Below are 20,060 nucleotides of genomic sequence, written 5' to 3' on the forward strand. Positions count from 1 at the left end.
GTGATTAGGAGAATCCAAATAAATGAGATGATAAAAATAGTAGGTCATGGTAATTAAACCCATAGACAGTTCTCTTTTAGATGGTGCATGTTTAAATTCAGCATCTTCTTTAGATTAAAAATGAGTGTCATTTCTGATATGCAAAAATTAATTTCAACCTGGAAACTAGAAATTAATTAAAGTGTTCCACTAAGGATGGTTGTTAATGTTTTGAGAGCAGAAGTGATGGAAGAGAGCAAATGAGAAGCTAACACTTCTCTTTTTATATTTATTTTGCAGGAAACATATTTGTGGTAAGCCTGGCAATTGCAGACTTGGTCGTAGCAATCTATCCATATCCACTGGTCCTCACATCTGTGTTTCACAACGGATGGAACCTGGGATACCTTCACTGCCAGATTAGTGGCTTCTTGATGGGCCTAAGTGTCATTGGATCAATTTTCAATATTACCGGCATCGCTATCAATCGATACTGCTATATCTGCCACAGCCTCAGATATGACAAGCTGTACAGCGACAAGAATTCTTTGTGCTACGTTGTTCTTATCTGGATCCTAACAGTTGTTGCTATCGTGCCCAACCTGTTTGTGGGATCTCTCCAGTATGACCCCAGGATTTACTCGTGCACGTTCGCACAGTCGGTGAGCTCTGCATATACAATAGCAGTCGTGTTTTTCCACTTCCTGCTTCCCATGGCCATAGTTACTTTCTGTTACTTGAGAATATGGATCCTTGTTATTCAGGTGAGACGAAGGGTTAAACCGGACAACAACCCCAGACTGAAACCACATGACTTCAGAAACTTTCTAACCATGTTTGTGGTATTTGTACTGTTTGCAGTCTGCTGGGCTCCCTTGAACTTTATAGGCCTTGCTGTGGCAGTCAACCCAGAAACTGTAATCCCTAGGATTCCAGAGTGGTTGTTCGTGTCAAGCTATTATATGGCATACTTCAACAGCTGCCTTAATGCTATCATATATGGACTCCTGAATCAGAACTTCAGAAGAGAATACAAGAGAATTATTGTCAGTTTTTGTACAGCAAAAGTTTTTTTCCAGGACAGTTCTAATGATGCAGCAGACAGGGTCAAAAGTAAACCTTCTCCGCTGCTTACAAACAACAATCAAGTGAAGGTGGACTCTGTGTGAAAACTGGAACCCTGTTATTGTCCCTCCACAGCATCCAAATAAAGTATCTGTTTTAGTGGAACTACTGTTAAACATTATAGTGAAGTATCTATTCTACACTGAAGGCACTTTTATTGAATCCATTGCATGGTATCTGGGAACCCAAGTTACAGAGCTGTGACATGCAGTCCCTATTCTACATTGCGGTATCTTTCATATAACACAGTGACACCCTTAAAGGAATTACAAATTATGCATGGATACTTCTTTCTTTCTTTCTTGTCATAAATGGAGATAAAGAACTAGACATAGATTGAAACAGAAATATCCGCATTGCCTGGCTCTATAAAAGCAACCACAAAGCTATTCCCACTGCTCTCTGCTTGCTTCTTCTGGCCAAGCTATGGTCCTGATTCTAAAACCACTGAGAACTTATTTTGAAAGATGAAATCAGGCCATTAGGAAGCGTATTAGGAAATGTGCAATCAAGCTACTTGAAAAGTCATCAAGATTTTTTATAAGTACCTATACCTATATTGTTTTGCTCCTAAAATGGACATGATTATACATTTTGTGGAGGCTAAACCTCATCAGCCCTCCTCGGAATGGCATTCCCAATAGACTTCTCAATTTTAAAACAGTTTTTAGGTGGAGAAATATGACTGACTCGCTATCTTCAAAGCTACAGAGGCAGGAGGCTAAACAGGAAGGAATGAAAAGAGACAAGATTTGTCAGCTTAAGCCATTTGGGGAAGAAAAAAAAAGGTGTAGGAGGAGTGGAGAGAGAAATACAAAATACCATTCTTTCTGAAGAGACAGAAATTCACAAAACTGGGAAGTTCCCCTGAAGGAATTCTGGGGAGACACCTCCTAAAACATAAGCAAGGAAGGACCATTGTTTCTTACTTATGTACAGTATGGAATATCTGAAACTCTGCAAGAAGATAAATGTTTTTAAGAGGGTCTGTGGGTGAGGATGACAGTTTGTCTGGTTAGTGGAATCTTAATCTCATTAAACCTTGGGAAATGACAAATATTTACAGAACAAGCATGTGACATTTCTCAGCTCAATCTCCTGAGCATAGCTTGAGACATGTAGGTTATTATGTTATCTGCCATACATACACTTTTCAAAATAATCATTAGGTGTTTACCACAATCATGAAAGTAGTCTAATAACCTAGAACAATTGGACACATTTAAATAATAGAAGATTATACTTATGGCACTGGTACAAGGAGCAACACATGACTTTCAGGACAGGTCCTGCTACGTGGACTTTCCACAGACAGAAAGGAGGAACCACACTGTGAATGGAGGAAGCACTGCTAGACAGGCTGACTCCTACGACAACGAATCTGTTTATAACAAAGTCCTCTGGGGGAGGAAAGCAACTGACAACAATAGGATTCACCTTCAAACTGACTTTAAAGAGAAGGAGCATTTAGCTCTGGATAAATGCTCCAACTGTCCTACCTTTTAGTGCTCAAGTGTTCATACCTGCACTGATGTTCAATTACGCTTGAGCTTTTCCATGCCAATTCCAATCACTTCAACTAGACTTGGAGTTTCTGTATAGCCTGTCATATGTCTGTTAATCTATATTTAAAAGTGGACTATGTAATTCATTGGAATTATTACTTGCTGTACTGGAGATTTTCTTGATCTTATATGGTTTAGAAACCAACAGTCACTCTATATTATTTAATTCCTTAAACACTCTACAGATCCAACAGTATCTCTTCTTTCTTTGATCATAGATTTTCATCCCTGTGACTTAATAATGAACTAGAAAGGAACACTTTCGTATTTACTTGAAAACCCCACTGACACTTTGTCAATGACCAGCTTCTTACCTTAAAAATAGGTGCCTCATGTTCTCGCATGGTCGTGTCAAGTTGACAATGGAACTAGCAAACATCATAAAAACCTGGAGCTGAACTCACCTGTCAGTGCATTGCCCAGGTGCTTGACACATCTTTGTTTACATTTGCCAGTCAGAACCACTGTGTAAATAACCAGCTCTCTTCTATTGTGGTATCATCATATGATGTGGTATGATACAACTTGATTAACAGCATAAATTATATCACAGCTTTCTTCACTGTGATTTCATCCTCAGAGGATGCTTAGCTCTGTAATTTTATCGCTTTGTGTGAACTGATTTCAGAATAGGAAGGGAGGCATGACCACCTTATAAGAAAAGACATTCTTCATGTAAGAAAAAACACTATTTAAATTCTTACAAAACTTGCCTTATTTAAAGCATATTTTCAATGAAAATAATGTCTTATGATGCATCTAATAAAGTAGCATACAGATAGTTAAAGTAGCTTAATCATCAGTAAATTTAGAATTCTCAAAGATTTTCCACTTGCCATTGGCAACAGAAAATGTACATGCTTATCATGTCTACATATGTATGAGCCAATTCATATACTGTATCCAACATTGTGAGTTATCTGAGGAATTAAAGTCCCCTGTAATTCACAAGTGCTAAAGTATATTTTTTATGATAATGAAAATGGTTTGCTATATGCAATAAAACCTATTATACCAAAGGTATATATTTTATTGAATAGGCCTGTAATAAAAATGGAGAGATTTTTTCAGATCTGATATTTTGAAATATTTGTATTAAATCTAAATCACAGAAATGTGCATGTTGGTGATGTTATGCGCTGCTAAATATAGCAATAATTTTAAGAAATTACTCTCTTGTTCTTCTTTGGGTGAGGGAAGCGGGTTAGTCTTTAGAAAATAATTTAATAAAACCAAATGAAAAAAAAAAAAAAAAGAAATACCTGATGCCATCTTCAAATTAATTCTTCATTTACTGCCATTCTCAAATACGGTTCAGTCAGGGTATGCAAAACAACTCACTGCAAAAGGAAAGGAATACTGATGTAGCAATGATTTCTTTCAGTCGGCTTCTATTCCCTTGCAGGGGTCAAAGTGATTCATGTAAGACAGTGAGCAGCCTTGCCAGATCATTGTCGTACAAGGCAGTGTAAGTCAGCCCCTCACCAGATCAGACTCTATGGTCAAGGTAAAAATGACTGATGAAGATAATTGTGTTTTCCTTCCACTATCATGAGATGGAGCTAGAAACTTAGCCAAATTTAATTTGCTTCTGTGCAAGTGAATAAGCCATGACGTGTTTTTTTACATTCCACATCACAAAATTTTCCTCTGTATGCAAGGCTAGCATAGCACACATGCAATGTTCAGAGCTCTGTCTGGAAGAGAGAGTAGTTGTCCCATTGCAGCTATAAATCCTGGAGGGATTTGAACCTAAACTACAAGTTCTGGCAGTCTGCCATACACACAGGGACCCATCCTTTCACTGCTTCCTATCCACCTCTGTTCTGAGCCCCAGTGAAGACAAAGGACCTCTGTGAAGGAGCTTTTAGCCCCCTGTATGCAAGACACTGAAGACTTATAGCCTGATTGACCTTGGCTTATGCTACAAGAATTTTTCTGAAATCACAACCTTGACTATGTTGGCAGTCCGTATGTCATCTTATATCACCACAAACTGAGCCCTTACAGACAGATGGTTTTATCTTCATCATTTTATCTTCATCATCTTCGTTGCAAACTTCCTTTAGACAAGGAAGTTTGGCATTATTTCATTTTCATCAGTAAAGAGAATTAATGAATATATTAATATTATTTAACAGGGCATTTATTGTAGTTAAACTGTGAGTGTATGCAACAATGTTATTTCATTTGGGATAGCTCACATGAGAGTGCTTTGCACATTTTTTTCTTCCACTGAGCTAATAGATATGCACATATCTATATATAAGCACATAGATATGAACCAAATACATGTAGTTTTAAGAGGCATAAGATACAGTAATTATTTTACTATTTTTCTTTTTCCTCTTATATATTTCAGAAGCTAATAAAGTCTGTGAATAATCAGTAATAAAAAAAGCTAATCCCTGCTGCACTATATAACACACCATTCTATAATCAGTTAATATCACACCTTTTTCTTCTTTTGGACCACTTCTGAAGCAATACAATGTTAAATCTGATAAATTCAGATGTGTTGAAGGGAACTGTTACTTCCCTTAAACTGCACTTTAAAAAACAATCATTAAAAAATTCCTCTAAATATAATAAACAAGCACACGAGTATATGTGGTCACCAAATTTAAAATAGAAACTCAGATGAACATCTTGTTCACAAACTGGAGTAATGCAGATGGACTGTTATTATTTAATTCTTTTCCAATGACTGCACTTTCTAAGTATCATTAATATGGTTTACAAATGATTAAGAACTACAAATGTCTGTCATCTTGTCACTGAGGCTTGGGAAATTGCAAGTGCAAAAGCCAAATTTATTGAAAGAAGAAAAAAAAATATCGAGCAGTGGCCTAGCTCATAATCTGTGCACTGCATCTCCAATTTTTGCCTGTAAGAATTGCATTATATAGTTTTATGAACTGACTCATTAAAAATATTACTTCTACCTCAAATATGTGTCTAACACATTACAGTGAAGATGTAAACCAGTTATTCCAGAAGATACTACCAAACAGCAGCATGGGACAATGAACAGGTCTCATTTTCAGCTCACATAAACCAGCATAGCTTCTCTGATTTGTGTCAGCTGGGGATTTTGGCATATTAGATTTCATTAATATGGAGAATAGCTATTTTATAGTATTACACAAGCAATATTTGTTCCATCTCTAAGGAACCCATTATTGTTGGCTGCACAGGTTGTGGAAGAATACGAATTTGCCTACTGAATCTCTGCAAAATTAACCTCAGCCAGTATAACTCTCCCTGTGATTTTTCATTTTCTAAGTAAACATATGAAGTCAGAAGACTTATTCTGCTTCAATGTTAATTCTACCTATATTAATAGTATCTATTTAACAGATATCTAGATAATTGCACCAATACAAGAGACATGTTCAATACTGAGACAAGAGGTCTACCTGCAAGTATTCTTCGCTTACACTGTATATATGCAAAACAGTTTCATTTAATAGCGACACAAATTTTTCTTTGTATGTGTGCTTCCAGATTCTAAAAATGTTTTTACTCAAATACATACACTTCACTCACTCAGTATGTACAAATATTCAGTTTTCATAATGTATGCTGAAGTCTGGGTGATACAATGAGACTATCGAGTTTATGGTTCAAATCAAATTGGTTTTGCACACAACTTAGGCTGCGGAAAGTTTTGCACAAAGCACTACCTATATGATCCCTAAGCAGAAATACAAAAAAACAATTGCACTGATTTACAGGAAGAAGACTCAATAGAGCTATCAAGCACCAAAATACAATGTCAGCACCAGGAAAGCCCTAAAGCAAGGATTACTGGAATGCTGTCTGGAGGAAGCATCACTGTCATTAGCTTCTGGAAGCCCTCTGTGATTACTTTGAAAAAGTTAAATAAAAATGTTATGTAGATCAATGGATAACGCATGCCTTACCACCTTCAAGTAAAAAGAGACATACCACAGATACTGTATTACAGTAGATGTTCATATCCAACATACAGAAATGTAGCAACTACAGGTACATTAAACCAACTCTAATGCCCAAACTCAGAAGCCCAAACTTCTGTTTCAGACTAGATGAAAGGCTAATATGCCAATAATTTTTCCACTACCTTCTAGACTTTCCCAGTAGTTTAATAACATGCAATGTCTCTCTCATCATAAATTTTGCCTAGCCCGACAGATAGAGATATTACAGGATATGAACAGTTTCCTTCATATTTATGTTCACACAGATCATCTTTTGCAGCCAATTTTGATGTTAATGCAATATTCCAGGACAGCTCCTGGCAATTCACCACCTTCGAAAATTAGCCTGTCCTCCTTTTCTATCTCAGACCTTGGGCATTCATTCCTCAGTTCTGAATGCACTAACAGCTTAGCTGGCCATACAGCTGTCCCTATACCATCTGTCTGTACCAGTGAATGTATGCCATAATTCTTGACTCCAGAATGTTCCTGCCCCATAAGGATCCATTATGTCCACTTGTGCTTTTACAAGGAATTTGATATCAATTGAAGACCCTCTTGTAGACAAACTAAATACAACAGTTTCAGTAATAGTCACACTCAGGAATCAATAATTTATACATGCATTTTAATCTATAAAATGAATAAAACCCCACTAGGCTCTGTTCACTAAATACATGCTGTGCTGTACAATCTTCAAAATAATTTTATTTCTTTGAAATCCTCATGGATCCCATTAAAGCCCCCATTTTTAACTCCACATCAGGAACCAAGCTATTGTACTGAGAAAATAAATAGTCACTAGAAGAAGGGGAGCATTTGAAGTCTCCTATGAGCTGTGACAGGAAAAGAAATCAAATTCACTAAATATTACACTGAATATTGAATCGTTTGACAGAAGATAACTATCTGTTAACCAAGTTTTTAAGGAAAAAAAAAATAGACCTTGTTTCAGGAAAAGCTCAGAAAAAAAAAGGAATAGTTAAGTCAGTAAAGAAGCATCCCTTATGTTACCATCAAAAGCTTTTTATGAGTAAAAGGGAGCCCATTTTATATATGAAACTGAGATTTTATTGCTAGTCTAATTAATGTTTTAATAGTCTAATAAAAACTGCAACAGTCATTCTTAGTCCAGTTGCAACCACACTAACTCCAAGTCCAGATCAACTAATTATTATATAAAAGCCTTGCTGACAATATGATTCAAGTCCTTATACACAAATCTTCCTAATATCTACCCTTTTTCTTGTTATTGTGCCCATCCTTTCAAAGCACCTCCAGGTTGTTTCTATGCTTCTCTCTGTTGGGATGAAGAAGAGGTTATAAAGTTTTGTTGCAACTCTTAAAGCCACTGAAACCTCCAAACCTGAAGGAAAAGACCACAATGGGTGCTGCTTCAGTTTGTGTAAATTTGTTTATAACCCTCTTTCATTTTCATATTTAACAGCATGTCTGATGGAAGTAGTGGAATAGTCACTCCCTCATTCTACAGGAAAAAGCATCTGAAACACAACAGTAATAGCCCAGTGAAATGTCCTATGTTATTGGGACATCTTCTGTCATGGGAAACTCAGGGAACAATGAAGATACAGGGGAGGTCTTTTCTAATCCCAAATGGATTTAGAGGTATCTGCTCTTGGTGGGAAAGCTAGGGGCCAGACACTGGGTTTGGCATTAAATAGGGTTCTCTTATCTTTTTTCTTTTATTGTTTCTGTTTTATGTCTTCAGGACAGATCTTACATTCAATTCACATATTGTTAGAAAACTCTTGTCTGGGAAAATAGTAATCAAAAGACAGAATCTGTCTCACACAATAATTTCACTGCTGTTACAAATTAAGTGTTTTCAGAGTAATTAGTACAGCATCCTGAAGGAATTAGCTAATTAGGAAGTTTCCTTAGTAATCCAGAAAAGCAGTTTTTTTTTCTTTTTCTAATTTATCTTCTCTGAATGTTTTCTTGATGTCAAAGAAGTGTTTTCATAATACAGCTAATACTATCAAATGAATTATTTCTCATCAACTAGCAGAATTCAAAATAAATTTAAAAAAAATCCAACTGGTTGTCAAAGTAACAGTTGAGTCATACTTGCATTGAAACTTGAAATAAAATATGATCAAATCTCCAGAATAACTTTCAAATAATGAGAGTAATTTATCACACTTTTCTTACTTAGGACCTAGCTTGCATATAAACAGCAACACACTCATCAAAAAAGCCAACTGTCACTGTTTTTCACAGATGGGTATGTATGTTTATGAAGGCAAGCCAAGAGACTATTGAGTGTTCTCATAAATAACTCATCAGAGTGTCATTGGGTCACATCTGAAGATAAATATTAGTTACTACAAACTGATCATGTAAGCATAGTTAAGGGCAGAATGATGATAGCATAGGAAGATGCAGTGAAAAAAGTTCCATCCCTAGCAGAAATACACAAATAAAGGGATTCAGAGCAGCATCTGTAGCCACTTGAAAGAGTTGCATTTCAGCCTCACCTGGCAGCCAAGAGGGCAAACTGCATTTTGGAGTGCATTAAACCCAGCCTAGCCAGCCAGTCAGAAGGTGTGATTATCCAACTACATTTCACAGTGGTGCAGCCTCACCTTGAACACTGTGTGCAGTTCTGCGTTCCACGATATAAAAAGGGCAACAAAGTTGGCAAAAGGGCTGGAAGACATGTCCTGTGAGGAGAGGCTGAGGACATTTGGGTTGTCCAGTCTGGAGAAAGAGGCTGAGAGGCAACTCATTGCTCTCTGCAACTTCCTGAGGAGGGAAAGGGGAGAGGGAGGTGCTGTTCTCTGCTCCCTGGGAACTGATGACAGGATGTGCAGGAACAGCACAAAGCTGGGCCAGGCGAGATTCACACTGGACACTAGGAAACATTTCTCTACCATGAAGGTGGTCAGATACTGGGACAGGCTTGCTAGAGAGGTAGTTGATGCCCCACACCTGTCAGTGTTTGAAAGACATTTGGACAATGCCCTCATGAATATACTTTAACTTCTGCTTAGATCTGAAGAGATCAGGCAGTTGGACTCAATGATCTTTATAGGTCTCTTCCAACTGACCTATTCTCTTTTATTTGTTGTTGTTGTTCACAGTCACCACATACACAACCTTTGGACAAAGTTCCATGACAATGAAAAATACAATTTAGCATATGTCTGTGACATTCTTGATTTCAACTCTTCCATCTATTTTGGCAGAAGAAAATATTCAAAGAGAACCCTGATAATACATTCCAAGTATGTTTGGATACAGCTGGGTATACATAATTGAAGGCAGCTATAAAAATTAACTTTGCTTTCAGTAAAGAGTTTGTAACAGCCACAGGGAATGATGAAGGCATTTGAAAAGCATATGAATTGTTTTGTCAACACCAAACAATAAACTGGACTACACTGCAGTATTTGACTTGCATTTCCCATATTATCCTACTTTTCATTTCATGGCCAGAACTAATGTTTTCTAGCTGGTGGAAATCTTAGTGGAAAATTTTGCACTGGTTTTGCATGTGTACGTACACGCATACTCTGTGGATGTGGGAGAGAACACTACTTACAAACTAAATCAGTAACGTTACTCATTGTTACCCCAAAGACAACAAGCTGTTCTATGTAGAAAAACAGAAGAGAATGGCTGCTACCTTGAAAATCACCCTGCAGTGGGTTTCCCTTCTCTCTCAGCCTGATTTTCTACACTCTCGTCCCTGCTAGCTTAGGAAGAGGTGGAGTAACCACAGCTGTGGCTACCCTGCAGACCCAGCAGACTCCTGCTTTGGGGTATAATACTGCCTGTTCTGGCACCTTGTGGTGCTGGGCTGGGTGTTAGCAGAAGCACCACCTACACCTAGGGCAAGGAAGATTACTCAGGAGGATTTTTATGGTCTATATTTTTTCTGATTATTTCTGGTGAATATGGAGAACACTGCATCCCTAGTAAAATCCATCACTGATTCATTTTACTGGTAATCCTAATCATTTTCTTTCCTAGGTAACAGAGAATGCAAATTTAAACTGCTAATACCAGGGATCAAAGTATTAATAGACTTCAACTGAGTCATGACAGTAGATGCTGCGAAGTTTTTCTTATTATCAAGGCTTGCAGCAATGGAGAGTGAATCTGATTTCAGAGGTGGAAATTTAGAATTTTCTGTTTTTTCTGCTTTAAAAAGGAAGTACTTTAACACTGGAAATGAACCGAAATATAATGTAAGTAAATTATACCAAACAGCACCATTACTTTTCTTCAAATATGCTACTGTTCATGTCAGCAGATCTTGCAGAAGAAGCAAATGAAAGCAATGAAAACTTGTCAAGAGTTACTAAATGATTTTTTTCCAGTCACAATACTCAATACTAGGCTAATTTTATTTTGGAGGAGTAGAGGACTTTGTGTGGTCTCATTCAGATAGAATGTATCATCGGAACACCACCATTTTTCTTCCTTTTTAAAGGATACACCATGAAGGAATAGGAAAGTTATGTGCTAATTCAAGCCTGGAAAAATGTATTTTCCCTGATCAAAAATCCCTCCTTTGTTTTAGAGCTAAACCAGTATATCTTTTCTTTCATGTACTATCAAATTTGTTTAATGTTGATACGCATTACTGCTGCGTTACAATCCCAGGATGGCTATACTTCAGTAGCAAATGGCACAACCAGCACAAATTGTTTCTCTTACCAGTCATCAAATACAATATGCTTTTACATTAAAATGTAGGATAAATTCTCCCTAATCAAATCCACTCCATGAATTTAATTTCTTTCTGGAAAAAAACAGTGAGACTTAATCAGAGTTCAAAGTAATAGACTGCAACTTGTCTCCTGGGTCACAGAAAGTCATGATTGCTAGCCTAATTCTTCACAAACCATGAAATAGCATACAGAAGCCTAAGAATGTTATTAAAAACACATACAATTTCAGAGTAGTTTTGACTTCCATTTTTAGGTCTTTAAGAAGCAATTATGCTCATATTTTCAATCTTTTCTTAAAACCCTGAGGACTAGACATTTACTTTTTCTTGAGTGATATTGTTCTGTAATGGTTTGTTTGCTAAAACAAACAAATGTATCAATCCTACTGAAATTACAAGACCTATACTGAGATAAATATTTGAAAATCAGGAAGAAGCACCCTCCATCTACTTCCCCCATACTCAACACAATGATGAGCGTCACTAAACTACACTGTTGCTTTATTATCTGAATGTAAAATAGCTTGTGAATAGTCAGGTGGATGAATCTATCCCTCTATCTTTTAACACATCCATTTGGTCATTCCTTTCACCTAGCATTTGCAAATAATCTTAGGGAGGGTGAAGCAGTTTGAGGAATGAACTGCATGCTATGTTTACCAACTTTACTGAGAATTTTATTGCTATCCAGTACTAAGTGAAATTTGAATAATAAAATGCATTTAGGATAAATAAAATAGTGACACAATAAAACTAACATTATCACTCAAATATTCACCTAAATTAGTTATAGAAATATATTTATTTTCTCAAAAAAAAACAACAACAACAAAAAAAAAAAAAAAAAAAAAAAAAAAAAAACAAACCACAAACAAACCCAGGATGTTATCCCAACAACTTTTTTTTTTTTTTAGCCCTTAGATAATTTCAAATATTTTTTGTTTGTTTGTATGTTTGTTTTTCACCTAGGATATCTGTAATATTAAAATAGTATAGTAAAATAGATTGTACAACAGAATTGACAGGTTTTGATCACGCATCCTATAGATCATAAAAGGCATACAGGTCATTATGAGCACATGCCAATTGGAAGGCCTGGAGAAAAGACTTAAGTTCAGCTCATACATCACTTCCAGTACATGAGTAGGCATGTGCAAATCTGTATGGGCAAAATGGTGAGGAAACATCCCCTCTATCTAGCTCTGTATAGCCTTTAGTACAAAGTACAGAGCAGCTGCTAGACAGAGATGGTGAAATGTCCTTTCAGGAAGTATTTACTACTATGGAAGCATGAATGTGCTTCAAGAAGACTCATGGGGCAGCCCTGGTTAGCAACTAGTAGAGAAGGCCTGTTTGCCAGTAAAACAAGAGAATCTTGTCAATTTGCTTTTGTAATATTATTCAGGATTTTACAACAGTCTATAACTCTGACAAAGTTTATCTGTACTCTCCTTACATAAGAGTCCTGGGATTAGGAACCATGTCTGAAAGTTTCAGTATGTTTTAAAACTATCAGTTTTAATTTGGATTGTATTATCACTGCCTTTACATTGTCTCCAAATTAGAGATTTGAAATTAAAACCAAAGCAGACCAGGAAAATAATTTAAAATATGCATAACAATTGTTAGCTTGCTAGCTAAACTTTTGCAAACCTAAAAAATACACATTTCCACATACACGTAAAATAAATGGCGTTAAAAATATAGAAGCATGTTAGAACTAAAGAAAGGATGAAAAACAAAACCCAAATCAGTATACCTTCTCATAGAAGGTCTCAAAGACCACTGAACATGTTGCTGTTGCCCTTGTCAGTTTGCCTACACTGCAAATTTGCTTCAGGAACTGAAATGCACGACTATAATGTTTCGTGGGCTTCATCCTCTCAAGGAAACCAGAATTTGGTAAGAACTCATGGAAGCTTATTAATTTCTTTCATAAGGTGAAGCACATAAAGAAACCTGAGGAAGGACTGTAATAAAATACAGTATGAAGGAATGCTTTTCAAGCATCCTATCTTGAACAATTCCCTGCTTTTACTTCAATATAACAAGGCAAGAGAATGATGAAACAGACTCAAAGTCTAAATGCAGCCATTTTGTAGGTATTCATAGCTCTTTGCACCCAGCAGAGAATGAAATTTTGGTCTTTATCTAATTAAGCTTTCCCACCACTACATTAAGGTCTCTTTACTTTTGTGCAGTGAACCACTAGATAAATATAGTTACCTACTCCAGCACATGCACACCATGACAGTATAAGTATGTATAGAGCAGAACACGGGAACCAGTAAACATATTTAGCATTATGAAGGCTGTGTTCACTTTTTCAAACCCCCAGGGGATGACTGACCTGGGTGTTTTAACCCTGTGTGCTCTGAGCAAGCCCTGGGTGCAGACCTCCACCCCTGGAAATCTCTCACCACCTTTCTGGATGACAACCGGTGCCTCAGCTACATAGCACCAGCTCCAACCACAGCCCATGCCAGCCACACACAGCGAGCTTACAAGCTGCTTCAGGCCCTCAAAAAGTCCTGGAAGTTTGAGGGTATTCAGGAGGGCCACCTTTACCTAACTGGAGTTCCTGGGAGGGATAAATGGCTCACCCTCTGCAGCCAGGAGCCCCTATCGCTATGGCCAACAAAATGGCTGACCTCAGGGGCTTGGGCCCAGGCCTACCTTGACAGCCCCCTGCCAGGACAACTATCTTTTAATACTAATTCAACACTTCCTGCCTTTTAAGAGGAATTAAGTGCTGCTCCTGCTGCAACTCCAAGGCACTGTGATGAGGCAGCAGTGACTGACTTCACCTCAGCTAAAGCAGGAAGTGAGGTGAGATTAGAAACCAAAATGTCGCCACTGGGAATCAGGCAACACTGCAGATGACCCTCAGGTACCTGACGCATCAGCAACATCTGCTACATCAGCAAACTAGGTGAGCGTGTTGATATTTTGTTCGCTTAGGAGAGCCTGCCTGTCAGATTGTAAACTTTGCTTCTAGACTACCAGGTGAAATTTAGACAGCGTTGACACAAAAGATGGTTCAACTCAGACTAGATGTCTATATTGGCAGAGTCCTTGGTCTGCATTAGGTAGACAGTTTAAATGGCAATGGACATTTCAGCAGCTGAATTTGCTCACCTAAATTTAGAGCGTGACATGAGGATGAGTGAGTTGGTAGGAATTGTAGTGTGGGGCATGGTTGCTTTAAGTAGTCAGTAGATGATTAATTCACCTGTGGTTAATTTAGATTCTGCAGAAAGAACATTCACTTAGCAGTCATATTATAAACCTTATGCCAGCACTTAAAAATCTGGGGTGAAAAGGAAAGCAAAGCCCAAATTTATCAACAGACTAATTTATCTTGAACATAACTGATAAAGTAGGAAGTAAGACTAAGAAGTTATCCAATGCCTAGGACAGCCTACCACATTATAGAATTTGCACAGATGCATTGCTGTGGGAATGGCTTTGGGAGGATATCCTTAGTTGCTCTTAAAAATCCTAGTAATTGCTTTATTCTGTGTGACATTACCATTACTATTTTCATGAAGCTGTCATTGTATCTTCTGCTACCTCAGAACCATCATTATAATAAAATGGACCGTCTGTAGAAATCACACAAGGAAATATCTCAGTATTAAAGATGATGACTAGGAGATTAATGTTTACAGGCATTTGCAAGAATTCATGCATTCACTTTTCATTAAAGAAATAAATAAATCCTGTGATATCAAGGAAGAATTTTGCTATTTAAAGCATGTAACTTTGCATTATTGTAAGAAAGGACATTTATAGCATGCTTTATAATGTGATATAGTTAGGGGACAAATCATAAAACAAATATCATAATTAATACAAAGTAAACAGGCTTATACTACAGCAGGTACCTCCAGGTGTGAGGCTGCTTGCTGGCTTGCAGGTATTTTCAGATACTTAGATTTTCTATCTGGTATACCTATCAAGGGGACATCTAGAAATAAGTGTCATAATGCAATTATTGATATCCTGATCTACAAAATTACCTTTTGGAGTTTATGGAGTCCTTTACTGCATTTTATACAATTACATGATCATGCATTCTGATTTTGAATGAGTTGAACAAGAGCATGGCTCCAATGCCCCACAGATATGTCTGTAATTTCTGTAACGCTTTCCATATCATGTTGTTCAAGCTATTTTTTTATTTTGATTTCTGAAACAGCATGAGGAGTATTAAAATGATATGACTCCTAATTAAATTACAGCATGCATGACAACATACAAAGAATTTTAACTGAGGATTTTTTAATATATATTTTTTTTTAATTTCTGGAACACATGCAAAGAGAACACAATTTCATCTGGCTTTATTGTTTAAAATTATTCCACTGCTTTTGCTATTTCTTAAGTAAACATAGTATTGCATTTCAAGTAGAATATTTAATATATCAAGTGCTACCAAAGAGTTGTTTCTGAACGTTAAATTAGTCACTTGTTGGTATTGCTGGTCCTGGATTATGAATGCAGCATTTCTAATGAAATATTCCCTGTGTACACTAAAAAAAAATGCTATTTTCAGGAACTTCAAATGTACATTTTTCATATGATTTTCTTGTAAACATTGCCACTAATAGAGTCTTGTCACAGAGTACTTGAGGAAAATAGATAGATATAAAATAGACCAGAACACTTAAATATTCAGGAAACTATAAATAGAAAACCCTGGTAAAATCCGTTCAGCTCTAATATCTGGATTATTGGAATTAGAAAAAAAAAATAGATCCCACTTTGAAATAAAATTTGTTAAAGTTACCATAGTACACTGGGACTTTGTGGCAGTTATTCTAGAAATCCAATTTATTGCAGGTTCACCGAAGAGATAAACAGTTGCTGTGGTGAAAAGCACTGCAGGAGTAAATAGTAGAGGATAAAAAAAGTTATTTGCTCATATATTTGCTTTAGGATGTTAATTTCATGCCCAAATTAAAACCAAGCAATGGTATTTGCAGTAGCTTTGCTGTAGTGCAAAAACAAATCATGTTGGTGTTATGAACTAGCAGTACTTCTTCTTAGAAAAAATAATGAAAAGCCCTATTTCTTGGACATATAAGCAGATGAGCTATCACCATAGCAACTGAAGGACGTAGCCATCGCGTCATTCTGTCAAACAGCCCATGCATGTGACTCCAAGCTCACATTCCTTACTTCCATCTGAAAGCAGGTTTTAGTCCTGACGTCCAATAAAATCAATATTCAGTTGGATGCTTTCTACTTGCCATAGTTTAGAAATGTAATACTATTTAAAGTAGCTTTTTTGTCTTAAAGGAATAACAGAAATACTAAAGGAAAAAAAAAAAAAAAAAAAGCCCATTTGTTTCCAGGGATGCTAGGTTTCCTCTTGCGCTTTGTTGTATTTAGTGATTCGGTCATGTCTTTGTTACAGTGTTATCACAGGTTCTTTGGACAGCTTCCAGCACTGAGTCTGACAGTGTTTCTGTTCTGTAGTTCTGAAAGAGTCTTTGTATTCTCCATCAAAAGGGGGACAATTGTACTGCAAATAAATCAGACAGCAGGAACCAAATACATACAAATTTTATGGTGTTAAATGTTCTTCCATTTCACTCAAAAACCCTAACGCAGAATTTTATTTTCCTGTTCTCCTCATCTTCAAGAGTCCAGCTTCCCTATCAAACTCTAAGGGGTCATTTGCACAGAATCACAGAATCATCTAGGTTGGAAGAGACCTCCAAGATCACCTAGTCCAACCTCTGACCTAACACTAACAAGTCCTTTCATCTTGCCTCTCCTATTCTCTCCATCACTCTCAGACTAACCATCTCTAACCCTGCCCTGTCCTAAGAGTTATGACATTTAGTCTCTACCTTCCTGGTCCGCTTCTCAAACGAGCCAAACATCCCAAAGCAGCCAAACTGAACTTTCCCAAATATTGCAAAATGGCCACTTATGCTTCTGCAGGTTCTGCATTTAATCTCTAAATATCAGCCCAGGTTTAATTTTTGGAGGTCAGATGATTACTACACTGCTCTTTGAGAGAAAGGCAAACTGTTGCCTCTTTAGATAGAACTGAATGTAGGTTTGTTATTTATGTTTTGAGCAAAAGTTCTTTGGTTGCTGAGTGGTTTGTGATGAATACCAGTGGTGCCTGAAAATAGCACATAAATCCTTGAAATTCAAAGTCTGAGTTTAATTTAAGTGGTTGAAGTCCAGAATCACATATATCCACATAAAAGTAGGAATGCTGTCAAAGATATAGAACATAACAGAAGGAGAAAATCATGATGTAGAAAAGGCACCATTTCTCCATCTCAAGTTCAGCACTTCCAAATTTGATTCTTGGTAATTCTATCAGTCCAGGTCTTCCTAGTTCACAGTTTGTGCTAATAGACATACCACATTTCTTCTCAGTCTTGAAAAGACAAGACCCAGCTTTCTTAGTTTTGCTTTTGCCTACAGCTTTATCAGTTGTCCCACTTTACAAACGCAGCTGCTATGTGTTGACCTAATAAAGTTTTTTCCACTTGACTTCTAAGCTGAAAAGTCTGGTTCAGGGGAGCTGTCTTGCCCCCATTTTATGAGTTTCTGGTTTGCTCAGTTTAGGTCTCTCAAAATCTAGATGCAAGATGAAGCCTGAATTCATGGGATCTCAGTTGTGCCATATCATTTACTGAGAACATGACCAGAATACCAGATTTTCTATTAATCGCTCTTTAAGCATCTGCACTGTCTGAACAGTTACCTTGACCAAAATATACAAAAGTGTATAAAAAACAATCTCTTAAAGAAAGGACTGCCAAGTTGTCTTTTTAATCCAAATCCTTTGTGTTTGGGGGGGGGGGGGGGGGGAGAGGGGGAAGGATCAGTGGAAAAAATATCAGCATTTGGAAGGCTGTATGGTATTTTTTCAAAATGTTTTCTGCAGGATGTTTTCAGTAGGGAGAGTATCAAATGTAAACATTAAGTGCAAGTGTCGTGTCTTTATCTGATGTCATACTAAGAGAATAGATGTGTGGCTGTGTTCATAAAAATCAATATTGCAATTTGATTCAGATGTGCTGTTGATTCTCTTTTTTTTCATAGACATTCAGACATTAAATTATGTCAGCTTCCATTTGTGAGAATATTGCAGATGTGTATACCCAAATTTAGTCTGTAATACGTTATGATTTATGGTTTAGTGGTGGACTTGGCAGTGCTAGGTTAAAGGTCGGAACAGATGATCTTAGAGGTCTTTTCCAGCCTGAATGATTCAATGATTGTATGATTGTTTTACATTTAATATTTCATAGCTTTTAGTGTCCCTCCCCAAAGCCGTGGTATTGCTAAATTTCAAAAGGTAAATGTAGCCCCAGTACCAGCGATTCTTAAAGTGTGTGCTGTGGTATATAGTGCGTTGTAAGAAAAGAAGAAATTTGGCGACACCCTCTCTGCTCTGCCATTTGTTTTTAGCATCAGATCTTAAAAGCCTGAGGCATTGAGCACCCCTAAGATTTCCTTGGGAAAATCTCCTTTGTACTGCCAATTTTAATCCAAAAAAAAGGGCTTTGTACTGCCAATTTTAATCCAAAAAAAAGGGCACTTCAAGTGTCAAAAATCCCAACTCTGACTGTGTTTTTTTAAGGCTAATAGAAGTTAAAGGTCCAGTGTTCAATATGAATATTTGGCCTCCTTGGGTATAAGAGATCCTGATGAGCCTGCCTGCATGCTCTTCAGTATCAATGTATTAGCTTCTTTACAAATGTTCCAAGTTAGAAAACACTTGAAAATGTGCACACGTATTTAGAATAACGTTGCATAAAAACATGAATTATTATTCTATAAGGAGATTTGCATTTACAGTTTGCATGATGGCATGTTTGAAATATCTAGCATACTTTCCAGACATAATCACTGTAATAAATGCTTGCTCTTAAAATTTGTTTTCTAGATTTGGTGTCTAGAGTTAATACTATCATGTTAGACCTCATTTTCAGTGGTGTTTAAAATTGACTATTAATTTTTATTCATTTAGATCACAGCATTTAGAATGAAAATGTCATTCCCAACTTGCCTACCTGTTTCTGAGACAGAGGCTAAACTGGAATACTGAGGATGGGCTTGCACAGGAATTCCACAACTGGAGTATCTTAGATGTCCTTAAGTATTTGAGTACAGTCTAGATGTAAGTCGTTGATAGTGTAAAGCTCATGCATATCAGTGGTATGTACCATGACATTCTTAAAAAGAAAAATACTAATTTATTACTTTCTGAGAAGTTGAAGTTTACATTTGCATGGGGCCAGGGTCAGGGACATTGCCAAGAAGTTTACATTTACATGGGGCCAGGGTCAGGGACATTGCCAAGAAGGTCAAGCACCTGGTACGGCCCACTGACTACTACCCGCTATTGGTCTTTCAGGCTGGTAGCGATGAAGTAGCAAAGAGGAGTCCAAAGGCGATCAAAAGAGACTTTAGGGATTTGGGGCGACAACTTAGAGGTTCAGGCGCGCAGGTTGTGTTTGCCTCTGTCCTTCCGATAGGGGGGATGGAAGCTGAAAGGTGCGCTGTTCGCATAAACTCGTGGCTTCGTGACTGGTGTGACCGGCACAACTTTGGGTTCTTTGATCACGGGAAGGTCTATGCTACACCGGGCCTGATGGCACCGGATGGGATGGGCCTCTCTCGGAGAGGGGTAAGGATCTTGGGTCAGGAGTTGGCAGGGCTGATAGATAGGGCTTTAAACTAGAGTCGAAG

The 20,060-nt window shown here is 37.2% G+C and overlaps 1 protein-coding gene across 3 annotated transcripts in view; it reads left to right on the forward strand.

The window, feature by feature from the left end:
* Positions 1-3,797, forward strand: part of MTNR1A (melatonin receptor 1A) — a 47,089-nt gene extending 43,292 nt beyond the window's left edge. For all 3 annotated transcript variants that reach the window (XM_072037172.1, XM_072037173.1, XM_072037174.1), the window contains one exon: positions 280-3,797. In XM_072037172.1, the coding sequence (XP_071893273.1) occupies positions 414-1,148 (735 nt within the window). In that variant the 5' untranslated portion in view covers positions 280-413 and the 3' untranslated portion in view covers positions 1,149-3,797. The remainder of the gene's footprint in view (positions 1-279) is intronic.
* The last annotated feature ends 16,263 nt before the right edge of the window (positions 3,798-20,060 follow it).

Source organism: Anas platyrhynchos, chromosome 4 (genome assembly GCF_047663525.1).
Source record: "Anas platyrhynchos isolate ZD024472 breed Pekin duck chromosome 4, IASCAAS_PekinDuck_T2T, whole genome shotgun sequence".
NCBI lineage: Eukaryota > Metazoa > Chordata > Aves > Anseriformes > Anatidae > Anas > Anas platyrhynchos.